General features: G+C 36.9%; 1 protein-coding gene across 1 annotated transcript in view; it reads left to right on the top strand.

Annotated features, from left to right (window-relative positions):
• LOC118923551 (ankyrin repeat domain-containing protein 26-like) overlaps positions 1 to 19,243 on the top strand; it is a 70,048-nt gene that overhangs the window by 36,276 nt on the left and 14,529 nt on the right. Inside the window, exons 9-11 of the mRNA XM_057499341.1 lie at positions 3,106 to 3,174; positions 11,838 to 11,908; positions 14,678 to 14,821. Of these exons, the coding sequence (XP_057355324.1) occupies positions 3,106 to 3,174; positions 11,838 to 11,908; positions 14,678 to 14,821 (284 nt within the window). The remainder of the gene's footprint in view (positions 1 to 3,105; positions 3,175 to 11,837; positions 11,909 to 14,677; positions 14,822 to 19,243) is intronic.

Raw genomic sequence — 19,243 nt, forward strand, 5'->3', positions numbered from 1 at the left:
TTACGTTCATCAGGGATATTGGTCTGTAATTTTCTTTTTTGGTGGGGTCTTTGCCTGGTTTTGGTATTAGGGTGATGTTGGCTTCATAGAATGAGTTTGGGAGTATTCCCTCTTCTATTTTCTGAAAAACTTTAAGGAGAATGGGTATTATGTCTTCTCTGTATGTCTGATAAAATTCCGAGGTAAATCAACCTGGGCTGGGGGTTTTGTTCCTCGGTAGTTTTTTTATTACCACTTCAATTTCTTTGCTGCTAATTGGTTTGTTTAGATTTGGTGTTTCTTTCTTGGTCATTCTTGGTAGGATGTGTTTCTCTAAGAAGTTGTCCATTTTCCTAGGTTTTCCAGCTTGTTAGCTCATAGATTTTCATAGTATTCTCTGATAATTCTTTGTATTTCTGTGGGGTCCGTCGTGATTTTTCCTTTCTCGTTTCTGATTCTGTTGATGTGTGTTGATTCTCTTTTTCTCTTAATAAGTCCGGCTAGAGGTGTATCTATTTTGTTTATTTTCTCAAAGAACCAGCTCTTTGTTTCATTGCTTTTTTCTATTTTTTTATTCTTCTCAATTTTATTTATTTCTTCTCTGATCTTTACTATGTCCCTCCTTCTGCTGAGTTTAGGTCTCATCTGTTCCTCTTTTTCCAATTTTGATAATTGTGTCTTTAGACTATTCATTTGGGATTGTTCTTCCTTCTTTAAATATGCCTGGGTTGCTATAAAATTTCCTCTTAAAACTGCTTTTACTGCGTCCCACAGAAGTTGGGGCTTTGTGTTGTTGTCATTTCTTTCCATATATTGCTTGATCTGGATTTTGGTTTGGTCATTGGTCCATTGGTTATTTAGGAGCATGTTGTTAAGCCTCCATGTGTTTATGAGCCTTTTTACTTTCTTTGTACAATTTATTTCTAGTTTTATACCTTTGGGTCTGAGAAGTTGGTTGGTAGAATTTCAATCTTTTTTAATTTACTCAGGCTTTTTTTGTGGCCTAGTATATGGTCTATTTTGGAGAATGTTCCATGTGCACTTGAGAAGAATGTGTATCCTGTCCTTTTTCGGTGTAGAGTTCTATAGATGTCTATTCGGTCCATCTGTTCTAGTGTGTTGTTCAGTGCCTCTGTGTCCTTACTTACTTTCTCCCTGGTAGATCTGTCCTTTGGAGTCAGTGGTGTGTTGAAGTCTCCTAAAATAAATGCATTGCATTCTATTTCCTCCTTTAATTCTATATTTGTTTCACATATGTTGGTGCTCCTGTATTGGGTGCACATATATTTATAATGGTTATGTCCTCTTGTTGGAATGACCCATTTATCATTATATAATGTCCTTCTTTATCTCTTGTGACTTTCTGTGTTTTGAAGTCTATTTTTTCTGATACTAGTATTGCAACACCTGCTTTTTTCTCTGTGTTGTTTGCATGAAATATCTTTTTCCATCCCTTGACTTTTAGTCTGTGCATGTGTTTGGGTTTGAGGTGAGTGTCTTGTAAGCAACATATAGATGGGTCTTGCCTTTTTATCCATTCTATTACTCTGTGTCTTTTGATTGGTGCATTCAGTCCATTTGCATGTAGGGTGATTATTGAAAGATATATACTTACTGCTATTGTAGGCTTTAGGTTCGTGGTTACCAAAGGTTCATGGTTAGGTTCTTTACTATCTTACTGTCTAACTTCACTCACTTATCGAGCTATTATAAACACAGTCTGATGATTCTTTATTTCTCTCCCTTCTTATTCCTCCTCCTCCATTCTTTGTACTTTAGGTGGTTTATTTGTGTGCTCTTTCTTGTTTCTTTTGGCTGCTTTTGGGGGTAGTTGATTTCATTTTTTGCCTTCAGTTAATATTTGATAGTTCTGCTTTCTTAGCTGTGATTTTATTTTCTCTGGTGACATCTGTTTAGCCTTAGGAGTGCTTCCATCTAGAGCAGTCCCTCTAAAATACCCTTTAGAGGTGGGTTGTGTGAAGCAAATTCCCTAAACTTTTGCTTGTTTGGGAATTTTTAAATTCCTCCCTGATATTTAAATGAAAATATTGCTGGATACAGTATCCTTGGTTCAAGGCCCTTCTGTCTCATTGCATTAAATATATCGTGCCATTCTCTTCTGGCCTGTAAGGTTTCTGTTGAGAAGTCTGATGTTAACCTGATGGGTTTTCCTTTGTACGTGACCTTTTTCCTCTCTCTAGCTGCTTTTAAAACTCTTTCCTTGTCCTTGATCTTTGCCATTTTAATTATTATGTGTCTTGGTGTTGTCCTTCTTGGGTCCCTTCTGTTGGAAGTTCTGTGTACTTCTGTGCTCTGAACAATTATTTTCTCCCCCAGTTTGGTTAAGTTTTCAGGAATTATTTCTTCAAAACACTTTCCATCCCTTTTTCTCTCACTTCTTCTGATACCCCTATAATGTGGATATTGTTCCTTTTGGATTGGTCACAAAGTTCTCTTAATATAGTTTCGTTCCTGGAGATCCTTTTATCTTTCTTTGCGTCAGCTTCTATGCATTCCTGTTCTCTGGTTTCTATTCCATCAATGGCCTCTTGCATCTTTTCAACTGCGCTTATAAATCCTTCCAGAGATTGTTTCATTTCTGTAATCTCCTTCCAGACATCATCTGTTAGCTCTTGCATATTTCACTGCAGCTCCATCAGGATGGTTATAACCTTTGTTTTGAATTGTTTTACAGGGAGATTGGTTAGGTCTATCTCCCCAGATTCCTTCTCAGGGGAGGATGTCTGGGTTGGTCTGGTCTGTATCAAATTCTTCTGCCTTTTTATGGCAATAGAGGTAGTTGTGGGGAACTGGAACATGTGGTGGCTGCGAGAATGTCCCTTCTTGCTGGTATGTGGCCTTCCTCTCCTGGGAGAATGGCGACCGCTAGTGGCTTGTGCTGGACAACTGTGCGCAGACAGGGTTAGTTAAATAGGTAGGCTTACATATGTGAATGGCTGTATAGGGCATGTAAAATGCCCATGTAAGCGGTGAGGGAGAAGTGTGTCTCAGTGGGGAAAGGAGGATGTGGGAGTGCTTCTCTGATAAACATGTTGCATAAGTTAGCCAAATTTGTATCATTACTTACAGACTAACACATGGAAACCTTGTTTTCCGATTTTTCAGGTTCGGACTCTCCTGGTATCACTGTCAGTGATGTGTCCAGTCAAACACCTGGGGATCTGAAAACTGAAGGTAAGTGTCCATTTGTGTCACTGTCAATGAACAAAAATCAGTCAGCATCCACAGAATTTGGACAGATGACCCACAGAGATAAAGGAAAGATTAATATTGGAGCTGTGTTTCTGTTAGAGGATTATAAACTCTGACCTTTGTGAATCACAGCTTCTAGAGGACAGAGAGAGCACAGAAGCTAAGAAGAAAAGCACGGGGAATTCAACCCTGATCACCTCTGCATGGCTTCATGTAGTTTGATTTTTCAAAAATCATTTTGTGACAAAATCTTTGTGGTTACTCTTTGTATGCAACCTACAAGCAAACAGAATACCTTTTAGCAAGGATTGGCATTCTTTCACTCCCAAAACAATATATAAATAACAGAGAATTAGGAGAAAAGGTAATTTCTTCTAGGCTAGTATTGACAACATACTTAAGAGTGTGTAGCAGGATTGTGTTTAGAGTTTAGGGACTGTTTGGGAAACTAGGTAGATAGCGAAAGATTGCCTACTCAGACCAAACATAGTCTCCTGGCTTTATTTTTATAGCCCTGAATTCACAAGTATTAGTTACAGCTACATTAAGTGTAACTAAAAGAGCACCTTCCAAAGCCAAAAATTTAAATATTACTTGTATTTTCTATGACTTTATGTAATTTAGAGTTGGCTTTCCCAGGAGTAATGGGAATTATTGGGAATTTACTACACAGTGCCGCCTCCAATATGTACACATAGTCTGCAACTTGTCTTACAATTTTTTAATGAATAAATAATTCACAAGGAGTGTTGGTTGTTTTGAGGATTGTATCATTTAAAACTAATATACAGAAAACCAATTTTAATACTGCTAGGACAACCAGTCTGTTATTAACCACATGTAATGTGTCTACTGATTAACCACATGTAATGTGTATTCTAACTTTATGCACCAGTTAATTCAGTGCCCTTTATCAGTCATAGGCTCAGGTATCTACTAAAATATTATATAATATTTTTCCTACCCCTATAGTTCTATCTTTTTTTCTTTTTACCTTTAGAATTAGCAATGTAGTATACAGAAGATTTTCAGTTATATCCTAGAGTAGTGATGACATTGAGCTGTAAGCCCAGTTGTTTACCTGTACAACTGACTTGTTTGCTCTATTTCCTCACAAGTTGGGCAGACCCAAAAAGCAGGACATTTAAAATGAAACATCTACACAAGTCCCTGCTGCACTGGAAGATGTGAGATGGAATAACTACAGAATTAAATATAAGCAACTTAGAACAGTTCATGTGGACCATTGCTCTTCTTAGCTGATACCTTTTACAAAGTAATGAGCAGAGTTAGTTTTCCAGGGACCTTAATTTTATGATGAGCCCTGGAAATTTTATATCCTAAATATATTTTCAGAATCTTCTCAGTGCAGGCCTGTATCACCTTTATTTTACATTACTGCTTTATAATATGTCTGCTTCCGTTTATTCGCTTGCCCTCCCACCCATGTTCATCCCTCCCTTCAATACAGAGTGACCTATCTCAGCTATAAATAACAACAATGAAGCACCCTAAAACACATTTATGTCCAGGCATCCAAAATTACATAAGGAAGGCTTTGGTAATCTGACTCCTACCTAACTCCCTACCATCAGCCTTTTCTACTGCCCACCCTCTTCTCTGGCATTCTGATCTGCTGGGCATGCCAGCCTCACCAATCCCTGAATTTCAGTCAGATAGTCACCCCATCATGTGCTGCTCTGCCTGTCTTGCAATGGTCCTGCATGCTCTCCGCATTCCTGCCCACTCCCCGTTTGGTTCTGGCTAACCTCACTGTTTAATCAGCACAGGCATTGTCTCTAAAAACCCATTCCTGATTCCTGTTGTCCACGGTCTTCTTTAAACCTTTAAAGTATTTAGCTGGAACTCAATAAATAACAATTGAGTAAAGTAAATAAAGACTATTTTTACAAAGATGATTTACGAGACTGTCGCCTAGTTTCAGAGCAAAAGGGGATAAACACGTAGATGATAATTCACAGCTTGTATGGTAAAGACATACAAGAAAAATCTTTAAAGCACTAAGGTAGGCCCAAAGAAAGAGACACCTATTCATCTGGGGAGGAAAGACAGCCACAGTAAGGGAGTACTTTACATAGCAGTTTGAATCCTTACCCTCCCCTCTCCACATGCGCCCCCTTTTTTTGTTAAGTTATCATTGATATACACTCTTCTGAAGGTTTCACATGAAAAACAATGTGGTTACTACATTCACGCATATTGTCAAGTTTCCCCCAATACCGCATTGAAGTCACTGTCCATCAGTGTAGTAAGATGCCACAGAGTTGCTAGTCTTCTCTGTGCTGTACTGTTTCCCCCGTGACGCCACACACACCATATCTGCTAATCATAATACTCCTCGATCCCCTTCTCCCTCTCCACTCCTACCCACCCCTCCCCTTTGGTAACTACTAGTCCTTTCTTGGAGTCTGTGAGCCTGCTGCTGTTTTGTTCCTTCAGTTTTGCTTCATTGTTACACTCCACAAATGAGTGAAATCAGTTGGAACTTGTCTTTCTCCGCCTGGCTTCTTTCACTGAGAATAATTCCCTCTTGCTCCATCTATGTTGTTGCAAATGGTTAGGATCTGTTCTCTTCTTATGGCTGAGTAGCATTCCATTGTGTATAAGTACCACATCTTCTTTATCCATTCACCTACTGATGGACACTTAGGTTGCTTCTGTATCTTGCCTATTGTAAATAGTGTTGCAAAAAACATAGGGGTGCATATGTCTTTTTGAATCCAAAAACTCGTTTTCTTTGGGTAAATTCCTAGGAGTGGAATCCCTGGGTCAAATGATATTTCTATTTTTAGTTTTTTGAGGAACCTCCATACTGCGTTCCACAATGGTTGAACGAATTTACATTCCCACCAGCAGTATAGGAGGGTTCCCCTTTCTCCGCATCCTCGCCAGCATTTGTTGTTCCTTGTCTTTTTGATGTGGGCCATCCTAACTGGCGTGAGGTGATATCTCACTGTGGTTTTAATTTGCATTTCCCTGATAATTAGCGGTGTGTAGCATCTTTTCATGTGCCTGTTGGCCATCTGAATTTCTTCTTCGGAGAAGCGTCTGTTCAGATCCTCTGCCCATTTTTTAATCAGGTTATTTAAGTAATTTGAAAGAGAAGCACTGGCTGTCATTTTTTTTTAATAATTTTTTTGGTAAGTTAGTTGCTTCACAAAAATTCTTTAAGGGCCATCATGGTACACCAAGCCAAACTAATTTGGGAAATGAGAAACGAGGGAGTTCGTTCTCTAAATACTAAAATTGTGATTTTTAGCAAATGTTACACTGATTTTGAAATATAAAAGATTTTTGATATCTAATAATTCAGTGGCAATTAAATTTCTTTCTGCCTTTTCAGTAGCCATATTTCAGTATTGAGAGCTCATTATACATTATACATTATCTCTTAGAAGTGTTTTTGATATACCTTCTCGCATGAGCGGATCAAGAAATTTAAAGATGACTAAACTAGAGGATTCAAGAACTGTAGGCATATCAGTAGGCCACACAGGTATTTAAAAAAAAGAGAGTATTTTTTAAACTATAACACTACAACCTGTATATCCAACCTGATCCATTCATAACACTCTCTCTGATGAGAAAGACATCCAATCCCTGAATTTCCATCCCAACTCTGTACTTCCTGAATTTCAGAACAAACGGAGGAAATTTACAAATGCTTGTAGCATAAGCCTACAAATGATTCTGCTGTATTTCATTAAAGACACGTCATTGCATTCTGCCATCAGCTTTTCAAATTTATCCCCTCAGGGTCATGATATGTTCCTCTGACTAATGATCACTTTTATTTCCATCAGTCAGCATGTTCACTTTCACATATGTGCATTTTTCTGTGTTAGTTATACTCTTCTGAAACATAGTCTTACTTTTGAAATCTTAACTGCATGTTTTGTTAAACCTATATAGTCCTATGTTTTTCTTCAGCATTTACACTGGATTCATATTTCTGTCTTGTTGCTGTCCTAAACACTCAAATATCACAAAGCACCAAATCCTAATGTAATAATTTTCATAGCCAAGCATGAGGATTCAGCTTAGCACTATATCTGCCATGAATATATAGTTGGCTTTCTCATTAATGTAGCACTGATTACATATCCCTTTTGCTTTCTAGGTTCGGATGAAAAATATCACATCGAGGTAAAATTTACATATTTTTATCTTGATTTAGTAACCACAGATTGTATGAAATGTAAGTTATTTATTATTCACCTTGTTTCAAAACCCATTCAGCCTGCCACAGAAGCAAAAGACTCTGTCGGCTATAAAAGAGTAGCAGAGAAGGCAACACAAACATCCGGAGCAGGTAAAGTTTGTAATACACGTTTAACTCTGAAAAGAAGTATACTAAAATATTTGAAATGCTCACAGTGTTCTTATTCCTAATTGTTTCTTTTTTTTAAGTTTAATTAAAGGGCTGTACATAAATATGGCAGATGTTATTGTTGGTATCCATGTTTGAAAAAAAGGCTTATAACCATTTGAAAAGGAGATTTTTAAAATAAAACCTTTAATTCAGAAGTTTCTACTTTTATGTTTTGATACCCTGACATTCCCAGTTTAAAATCCCTATCTTAGGGAATTCCCAGAGGTTAATTATTAGACTTTGAGAGTTTTCCAGTGTTTTAGAAAGCTTATTTGATTTCTATCCTTCATGTACCTAGAGTAAAACTTCTTGCTTACATGTCAATTGTTTTTATCACATCTTAACACTAATGATATTAAGCCACCCAGATGTTCCAATTAGCAGACTGTGTGTATGTGTGTGTGTGTGTGTGTGAGAGAGAAGTCTTTGATTATTAAAAATGGACAAAGTATTTATACCCTAATATTTGGTAGATTTTTAAAACAGTAATTCTGAAATGTTTTGGTCTTAGGACTCCTCTATATTATTAAAAATTACTGAGAATTCCCAGGAACTTTTAGTTAAATGGGTTCTATCTATTGATAGTCATCACATTAGAAGTTAAAACTGAAAATTTTTTAATACAAATGTACATGATCATGCATCACATTAGCCATTAGAGCTCTGATGTTTCACATACCATATCTCTGGAACATTACACTATGTGCTTGTAAACAGAATGAGAATGGAAATGGCAAGTAACATTGAGCTTTATAGCAAAAATACTTGGACCTCTTGGACCCCATGAGCAGATGGATCTTGGGATTCCAGGGACTCCCAGGTGATGCTTCACAACCACCACTTTAACCCAGGTGGGGCTCATGGATCAAACTTTTAGCAGTCCTTGTGATGGAAGGGCTTCAAAGTTTCCATCCAAATTTCTTTTTTTTGCTCACTTCTTTAAAAACGTTTAAATCTGATGATTTTGTCTCAAGAAAAAGAAAGTGTTGTTATTAATTTCCTATCTCATGGCACTCTGGCCTTGACTTACCCTCTTTTTACATGGAAACAGGTCACTGAAGGCTATCTTTTCTCACATAAATTGACTGTGTTCATTCCAGGTTTATCAAGTGAATTCTGAAAATACTGGTGCATACTATAATTAAAGTGATGCCATTCACTGAAGCTTTTTTGAAATCTATGTCTCAAGAGCACCCAGTACCTTTTATGCATGTTTAAATGTAAAATACGTGGTTACCCATAAATTTCATTAATAAGAACAAAATTCATACCTTGAAGAATCTTAATTCCTGATAAACAAAGCTCTAGAGAATATAGAATAGGTAATAGAGATTGATGAGCAAGTCAAAGTAAGTGATAGTAGAAAACATAAAAGTAGAAAAAATGAGGGACAGTGGTTAATTAGGCTTGCCTACTTGAATGGCAGTACAGGACATGAAAAATGCCCATGTAAGCGGTGAGGGAGCAGTGTGTCTCAGTGGGGAGGGGAGGATGTGGGAGTGCTTCTCTGATAAATACGTTGCATGAGTTAGACAAGTTTGTATCATTACTTACAGACTAACACATGGAAACCTTGTTTTCCGATTTTCCAGGTTCAGATTCTCCTAGCATCACTGTCAGTGATGCGTCCAGTCAGACTTCTGGGGATCTGAAAACTGAAGGTAAGTGTCCATTTGTGTCACTGTCAATGAACAAAAATCAGTCAGCATCCACAGAATTTGGACAGATGACCCACAGAGATAAAGGAAAGATTAAATTGGAGCTGTGTTTCTGTTAGAGGATTATAAACTCTGACCTATGTGAATCACAGCTTCCAGAGGACAGAGAGAGCACAGAAGGTAAGAAGAAAAGCACGGGGAATTCAACCCTGATCACCTCTGCATGGCTTCATGTAGTTTGATTTTTCAAAAATCATTTTGTGACAAAATCTTTGTGGTTACTCTTTGTATGCAACCTACAAGCAAACAGAATACCTTTTAGCAAGGATTGGCATTCTTTCACTCCCAAAACAATATATAAATAACAGAGAATTAGGAGAAAAGGTAATTTCTTCTAGGCTAGTATTGACAACATACTTAAGAGTGTGTAGCAGGATTGTGTTTAGAGTTTAGGGACTGTTTGGGAAACTAGGTAGATAGCGAAAGATTGCCTACTCAGACCAAACGTAGTCTCCTGGCTTTATTTTTATAGCCCTGAATTCACAAGTATTAGTTACAGCTACATTAAGTGTAACTAAAAGAGCACCTTCCAAAGCCAAAAATTTAAATATTACTTGTATTTTCTATGACTTTATGTAATTTAGAGTTGGCTTTCCCAGGAGTAATGGGAATTATTGGGAATTTACTACACAGTGCCGCCTCCAATATGTACACATAGTCTGCAACTTGTCTTACAATTTTTTAATGAATAAATAATTCACAAGGAGTGTTGGTTGTTTTGAGGATTGTATCATTTAAAACTAATATACAGAAAACCAATTTTAATACTGCTAGGACAACCAGTCTGTTATTAACCACATGTAATGTGTCTACTGATTAACCACATGTAATGTGTATTCTAACTTTATGCACCAGTTAATTCAGTGCCCTTTATCAGTCATAGGCTCAGGTATCTACTAAAATATTATATAATATTTTTCCTACCCCTATAGTTTTATCTTCTTTTTCTTTTTACCTTTAGAATTAACAATGTAGTTTACAAAAGATTTTTAGTTATATCTGAGAGTAGTGATGACATTGAGCTGTCAGCCCCATTGGTTACCTGTAGAACTGACTTGTTTGCTCTATTTCCTCACAAGTTGGGCAGACCTAAAAAGCAGGACATTTAAAATGAAACATCTACACAAGTTCCTGCTGCATTGGAAGATGTGAGATAGAAAAACTACAGATTTAAATATAAGCAACTTAGAACAGTTCATGGGGACCATTGCTCTTCTTATCTGATACCTTTTACAAAGTAATGAGCAGAGTTAGTTTTCCAGGGACCTTAATTTTATGATGAGCCCTGGTAATTTTATATCCTAAATATATTTCCAGAAACATCTCATTTCAGGCCTGTATCACCTTTATTTTGCATTAATGCCTTATAATATGTCTCCTCCCATTTATTCGGTTGCCCTCATGACCTGTCTCAGCTGTAAATACAACACGAAGCACCCTAAAACACATGTATGCCCAGGCATCCAAAATTACATATAAGGAAGGCTTTGGTAATCTGACTCCTACCTAACTCCCTACCATCAGCCTTTTCTACTGCCCACCCTCTTCTCTGGCATTCTGAACTGCTGGGCATGCCAGCCTCACCAATCCCTGAATTTCAGTCAGATAGTCACCCCATCATGTGCTGCTCTGCCTGTCTTGCAATGGTCCTGCATGCTCTCCGCATTCCTGCCCACTCCCCGTTTGGTTCTGGCTAACCTCACTGTTTAATCAGCACAGGCATTGTCTCTAAAAACCCATTCCTGATTCCTGTTGTCCACGGTCTTCTTTAAAATTTTAAAGTATTTAGCTGGAACTCAATAAATAACAATTGAGTAAAGTAAATAATGACTATTTATACAAAGATGATTTACGAGACTATCCCCTATAGTTTCGGAGCAAAGGGGACAAACACGTAGATGATAATTTACAGCTCATATGGTAAAGAAATACAAGAGAAATCTATAAAACACTAAGGTAGGCCCAAAGAAACACCTATTCTTAGGGGGAAAGACCGCCATGGTAAGGGAAGGCTTTATACAGCAGTCTGAATCTTGAAAAAGGAAGAGGAGTTTGTCAAATAGTGCAGCCAAACATTTCAGGTAAAAGGAGGGGTGGTATATACCCCAATAAAGTCACAGAAAGTAATAATTTTGGTTCCTAAATAATGTAGGTGAAGCCTAGCATGTTGTTAAGATCGTACACTTCTGAGGTAGAAAATAGAGTACCTTGCGGCTTTATATGTTTCTTCTGCATGCATTTTTAAATTTTGTTTTGTTTCTGATTATTTTGTTTGATGTTGGATGGATGGATTTTTGAATGAGGGTTTTACATGTTTGTATGCTTTTATCCTGGCAATTTCTAGTATTTCCCAAGTGTTTGTTGAAGTTGTACATAATTTAGAAGTATTTCCTAAGTAAGTATTCAGATAAAGATTAAGCTTAATTTAAACTCTCAATTGATAAAATGTTATTTTCTCTTTTTTTAAGAGTATCACTTTTATTGAACCATTCTGTTGTAGTTCAATTTAACTGAATATATCAATTTGTCAGCAGAACAAGACTTCATAATGATGTCAAAAAAAGAAGAAGAACGGCCTGATGGAAGTGACCATAACCACCCACAGGTATATAAAAAATTTTAATTTCTGGTTTAATATCGTTGACTATGCTTTAATGTTGTAACATAGTTTAAATGAAATTACCTTTTGAACTAGTCCTTCAGAGTCAATAGATCACTTAATAGGAAGTCTAAAATTTTACTACTTGCAAAAATGAATGAGGAATGTCATAGAATATATCTATATATTCAGGTCTTCCTCATGCAAAAGTGTGAGGAAATGTGGATCAAACTAGGCAAATTGAGTAAAAAAAATATTTAAAACTCATCACAAATGAGTTAAACAGAAGTTTGGTGATCTTTAGGAAAAAGAATTTTAGGAAATAAAATATGCCCAAATATATGCCGATCTAAGGCTCTTACTCTAGGGTAACTGAATTGGTTAGATTTCAGACTTTGAAGTCAATTTTTAAGTGTAGTTAGATTCATTATTATTCTATTTTATGCCTTCTGAGTTGTAATTCTTCAGTTAAATTTTGAATAAAGTTTGAGATTTGGATCCAACTTAGTTTTTTTCAGTTGGATATCCATTAATCACAAAAGTTTTCATTGTATAAACATTCGGGTTGTCCCCTATTTTCAGAGGAAATCATGATAAGTCTTTTAATTGAGTGCTAGCTGAAAGTCTCCTTTTACTTAGATTTCTGATAGTCATGAACATCTATTGCTTAAAATCTACATGTTGCAGGATAAAATTGCCATGCTAAAACCAGAAACACAAACGATGAAAAATCAGAAAGAAAAGAAATATCTTGAGGACACTGAAATTACAAAAGAAAAAGATAATCTTCAAAAGAAAACAGTGATTAAGGAAACATCTACAAAAGTAATGTTCCACTATGGTGGACAGCTTGACATCCTGACATCTGAGAATACAATGCTATATTCTAAGTTGCAGAATGAAAAAGCAAGCAGAGAAAGATTGGAGACAGAAGTTGTATCAGACAATTCTAGACTATCTACTGCTACCCGTGATCATGAGCAAAGTCAGGCATCAGAAAGAGAACTAGAATTTGCTTTCCATAGTCTTAGAGCAAGAAATGAGTGGTTTCTGTCTAATCAGGAAGAAAACATGAGCGTTCTTTCTCGACAGCTTTCTAAAGCTGAAGGTAAAGTCAGTAGCCTGGAAATTGAGCTGAGTCACACCAGAGATGCCCTTAGAGAAAAGACTTTGGACTTAGAAAGTGTGGAAAGAGACCTAAGCCACATACGCTGTCAAAAGAAGAACATTGAACACAAGTATGAGAACAAACAAGATAAACTGAATAAATACATCAGAAAGCAGGAGTTCTTAGAAAAGAGATTATCTCAACTACAAAGTGAAAATGAGTTGCTCCGACAGCAACGGGATACTGCTCAGAACAAAGCTAAAAATGAACTCCAAACTGAAAGGGAAAAATGTCTTACCCTAGAAGGAAGGAATAAAGAATTACTCGATGATTTTAATCATCTCAAAGAAAGAATGAATCAAGGTGAAAATGAGAAAAGAGAACTAGAAGTAAGTATCCAGGAAAATAAACATTTTTCAAAATTCCTGAAAGAAAATTCAAAGTAATATTTGATTATGGGAAAGTGTTGAGTCTATTGAATATAAAAAGGATATAGACTATAAATATCTTAAAGGCGTGCTTGTATCCAGCAAAAAAATTAATTTGGCAGGTGCTTTATTTTGAAGAAAGACATTTGTGTTGACTATGTTCATTTATAATTTAGTCTTATACTGCTTAAATAATAATTTTAGTCTTTGTGTCATCACATTTTAATACTGTGACGAAGCAGATAAGTGGAAATGCTCATACTTAAAATGAACCTCTAGATTCAATCAAGTGGATCACCTTGACAGTTATTCCAGATTTCCCAGATGAGATGAAGGGCCGATGCTGTATGTCAGAGTCCTTTTCCTTCAGCAGCTTTTATACATTTTCAGTTGGTGTAATTTTATTTTGATTCATGTCAATTTGAATTAAATTTGGAAACATTTTAGTCTCAAATCATGTATTATGACCTGTTTAAAGGCTTCTGCTCACCAATACATCGTAATTTAAAACAAATGTGATGACGTATAGCAAAAAACCATATTTGATTTTTCCCAGTGCTATTTGAAATCTACTTCAAACTTATTTACAAATAGTTTGCTCACAATTCTCATTTCAAGGAGAAATGTAGTTGACAGGTTATAAGACCTAGGTTAGTACATAACAAACTTACTGGACATAATAAGTGTGTCCAGTACAAAGAGAACTGTAACTGTCTGTGATTGAAGCTCTTTTTCAGACTAATGCGCAGTGGCAGCAGGATTTGTGTATAGCAGGAATGGAGTGCGTTATAGGAGCCAAGGTCAGGGAGGCAGGTAGAGGCCTGGTTACCTAGGGCCTGAGTCCCACTGACATGACTTCACATTTATTCTCAGATGGGGTCTGTTGCAAGGACTCACGCAGAGGATTCAGTATGTGAGGAACTCTGAAGTCAATTTAGGTTACTAGGAAAAAAGAGGAAAAACCTTTCACAACATATAATTTACCACCTCCAAGTCTCACGTATATGGTTTTTTTTTGAGACTTCCCTAGGCGGTAAAGCTCTGCAAATTCTTAGGGGGAGTGGATAGTGGGGCTGAATTCATTGTCTTAAGTATACAGTACTGATTAGGCAGGAGGATCACACAAAATTCAGTAACCAGGAATGTGTATGCACGAGGAAAAGGTGAATTGATGAATGCAGTGACATTTTTCAAAACACGTATGTTAGAGTGATATATTAACAACAAGTATATTATTAGGTACGTGTGAGACACCAACTCCAACAAGAATGGGCTGACATGGAAATACAACGATTTGAGTCAGAGAGTTTGCTAGAAGCTACCTCCTACTATACCATTGAGAGACAGGACTTAAAGAAGAAATTAAATCAAGCCCTAAGTCAGGTATGTGTGAAATTTAACATACCAACAGTTAATCTATAGCTAATGAAATAATACACAGTGTTTGAGAATATTAATTTCTGTGGACAGCTTTTATATTTTCATTACAACAAATTTATTACAATTCTGTCTTTACAATGCACTTATTTCTTAAACTCTGACTTTAGTTCTACCATTTATATTATCCATTTTTTCTTACAATATTTATCCTTAGGAAAACAAAATTACGCATCACTCTTCACATCAGTTGAGACTTTGTTTTTTAGTACCAACCATTGTTTTTTTTACAGATCTCTCTTTTGCCATGATGAGGCAAGCCAAATAAAATCACATCATAATGTTTAATGGAATGTTTCAGAAAATTGTAATTTTTGTTACCTTCACTGTTGCAGATGTAGAATACATTTATTTTGTGGATTTCAGGTTAATTGTACAAAAGGTCATTATATAAACCAGTTGAAATGAGATACTTCCCTCATTTCCTTTCCCCTTTAGATATTCTGTAAAAATGTGGAAAGATTCAGATTATGTATGGTATGTATCCAAACAGAGAGAATTAAGAAAATTATCTACATCCAGCTGTTAGTCAGAAAAATAGATATGAGTGAGGTGGAAAAAGAGTAAGGCCAGGAAAAAGCCCACTGAAAAAGACCCAGAGTTAATCAGTTAACACTCAAAAAGCCAGGAACAACTTGGCCTGGAATGTTTGAATATTCCCCAGGTAAAGAAGGGTACCTCAGCATAGCCCATGTCTTTATTGTGTTAATTATGCGGGCCCAATTTATTTTTTAACTTTACCTATCTGCTGGTCTTTTTCTCCTTCAGCACTAATCAAATAATTTGCAACCCAGGCAACTAATTTAGCATGCAGGCCCAGCTGTAAACAGCATAGTAAAAGGCAGGAAGTTAAGTAAGATTCTTAATTTACTCTTTCCCAAGTGGTGCTTGAGGGTTCTGATGCTTTTCTACATTCTTAACAACATCTGTCATCATCTGTCTTTTTTATTGTAGCCATCCTATAGTGGGTGTGAAATGTCATCTCACTGTGGTTTTGATTTGCATTTTTCTGATGAATAATGTTTTTGAGCATCTTTTCCTATGCTTATTATCCATTCAGGTATCTTCTTTGAAGAACTGGCTGTTTGATTCCTTTGCCTATTTTAATATTGGACTGTCTTTTCTAAGTGAATTACAAGAGTTATTTCTATATTATAGATACAGATCCATTACCAGATAAAGGGTTTTCAAGTATTTTCTCCTATTCTATAGCTTGCCTTTTCACTGTCCTGATGAATCCAGTTAATCTGCTTTTCTCCTTTGGTGTCATCTAAGAAACCATTGCCAAATCCAGTCACAAAGATACACATCTTTGTTTTTTCCTATGAGTTTTATAATTTTTGCGCTTACATGTTGAGTTAACTTTGTATATATGCTATGAAGTAGAGGTCTGATTTTATTCTTCTGTATGTGGATATTCAGTGGCCCCAGTACCATGGGTTAAAAAGATTATTTTTGATCCATTTAACCTTTTGGCACCCTTGTTGAAAATCAGTTCACCAGAGTTTATTTTGTATCCCCAATTCTAATACGGTTGCTGCATGTCTATCCTTATGCCAATACCAAATCAAATATTGTGAGGACTCTTTCACGGTCATCTTGAATAGTACCACTTGCTTCTCTCAGCTCATGCAGACACTTTTAGCTTCAGAGAGCCTTTGTCCAGCTTGTGCCCTGCTGACCGTGCCATGATGGGAAGTCAGGCTAACAACAAAGGTAGAGCCCATTCCCTTTCTTTTCTCCATTCACACCTTTAGTCTCTCACCAGTGTTCCTCCACCTCACTCCCATTTGCATGTCTGGCTCACAGGATCTGCTGATTCAGTCTGTGTAGTTCATTATGTTTCAGTGACTCACTATAGGGCATAGACTGATCCATAGATTTCACCATCTAGGAAGGAAGAGATGAAGTCTGGGCTTTTGGCTTTCTCTTTGGAAGTCTTGCTAATCTGTCATCTTTCTATTCACAATTAAATCTTCTTTTGACCTGGTTCTTGTGTGTAATCCTGAGGCCAACCTTGTTCTTGGTGCTGATCCTTAATTCTCAGAAACCTCAGTTCTCTGTATCCACCTCCTTTTACTTAAATCGAAAGAGATGGATAGCTGTACTTCATAGCTCAATGCATAATTGACAGAATCCTATTTCTTCCTATCCCAAGGAAAAAAAATGTCAAGAGTACAACTCTTAAAAGTGAGGTAATTATTCAACCAAGTCATTGAATAAACAATTGACTTAATCAGAATTTCAAAGCTAAATTGTATGATAGGGAGAAGTACTATGGTGCAACAGAAAGATGAGATGGTCTTACCTCCCCATACTGACAGCCTTGAGGTAAGATAAAGGAGAAATTGTACTTAAATAGTCCAAAGGACACTGCATTTATTTTACTACTGAGATTAAAAATGATTCCTTAATGTTCTCTTTATTTCCTCACTGAGGCAAGTAAAATGAAGCTTGAGTGCTAGACTGACTAATAAATACTCCATACTGTCTATTAGAATTTCAGTTAATTGAAATCGGATAAAATGCCTCATTATTGGCTACTAAAGTATTTCAGTTGTTATTCTTTAAATCCTATGTCTCTCCTTGCTTACCAGTCTTCCCTATCCCCTAACTTGAGGAAAAGTTCTGAAGAGGCATATATGCCTAAGGGTAAGAATTTATAATTGAAAGGAACCCTAGAAAAACTTCTTAGGTCTTCTAGTCATCTGCTTCTTCTCATTAGCATTGTTTACCATTAATAAATTAATCTCCACATTTATTATAACTCATTTTAAAGGGGACTCATTTCTACTGTTTGGCACCCTTGATGAAAATCAGTTCACCACAAATAAGTTAGTTTTCATATTATCCCTTTTTTCACCACTTTTCTGTTTATCTGTTTTACCCTAATAAACTCCCAGGTTCAGTAGCTTAAATAACATTATCTTATTCACAAACCTCCGTCAGGAAAGTGTGGCCAGGACAGCTTGTCTCTGCTTCCTTCAGCTTTAGCTGGGACAGCTTGGAGGCTGAGGCTGGAGTCATTTGGAGGCTAGTTCACTCACATGTCCGATTGTTGGCGCCAGGCCCTGGCTGGGACTTTAGTTGGGCGGGGCAGCTGGAACACCTGGCCTATCCCGGCCAACCAGCCTTGGAATTCATACAGCATCACCTTCACCATATTCTGTTCACTGGGAGCAAGTCAGTAAGGTTGGTCCATAACCTTCCTTTCTAAAAGAAATCAATGGATGTTTTAAAAGTAGAGACACGTTTAAAAAGCACAATTTTTAATTACCCTCCCACATGAAAAACACACTCCAATCACTATGTTATATACTTGAAACCAGTGTAATATCGTATGTCAACTATACTTAAAATAAAAAAGCCAAACAGACAACAACAAAAGTATATATCCATGTAGCCAAAACACTGGTCAAGATATATAAAACATTTCCATAAAAAAGAAAAGACAAGAAAAACACACTCACCCCTACCCTGTATCTGTGTGCCAAGCCTCAGTGATGATGGCATCCAGTTCAGGCTGGAGTCTGAGATCTTACATCTTCATCAGGTGCAGATGGGACAGGAGCCTGGGCTGTGGTTTCTACAGTTTAGCCCTTGGAGTACAATTCCTCTTAATACAAAGATTGAGAACTGAAGAGCCAAGTTATCTACCACCACCCACAGAGCCAACATTCTGCTGACCTTCTCAAGACTCTCATTCAGAATAGAAAATGGGAGACACATTAGTCCATAGCAATTCTGAAAGGCAGCCTGCTGCAGGCTGCTAGTTCTTTGAGGAAGACTTAGTCCTAATCATGGGAATGCCTCTCCGTGGCCCTTTGCTGTGCCTCTGAGCTCTCAGTTCTGTCTTCCTCATAAGAGATGACCTGTGTTTGCATCTGTTTTTTCAGCCTGCTTCCTCCCTGTAGAACTTCTAAGACCCAAAGGCCTCTTTTCATTTGTATTCTCTCCATCTCTCAGTCCAGGCTACCAGGCAGTGTTTTTGCTAATACTGTTTTTAAAAACTTGAGTTTCCTGTGAATTTTATTGGGGTTCATGCCAATAGGAAAGGGACCCTCATGAGTGATTTTGAGATAAGCTCTTCACTTTGGGCTTCCTGTGAAGCTGTTGTAGGATGGTGCCTTAAAATGTGTAAACTCTGAAGATCCTTAGAAGAATTTGAGGCACCACCGTAAATCTTTCTGAGATCCTAACAAAGGATTTTACAGTCTTGGCTGCAACTTTAGGCTGTGTTTTCTCCTGGCAGCACCCTGGATTTGATCTTAGTTCAGAAGTCATTTCTTTTAGAATTATTTGGCAATTAGACATGAGGAAAGGCTGTAATTGGGAAACAGATATTTGACCCTAGTAAGCCCTAGTTCC

This window comes from Manis pentadactyla, chromosome 3, assembly GCF_030020395.1.
Source record: "Manis pentadactyla isolate mManPen7 chromosome 3, mManPen7.hap1, whole genome shotgun sequence".
Taxonomy (NCBI): domain Eukaryota; kingdom Metazoa; phylum Chordata; class Mammalia; order Pholidota; family Manidae; genus Manis; species Manis pentadactyla.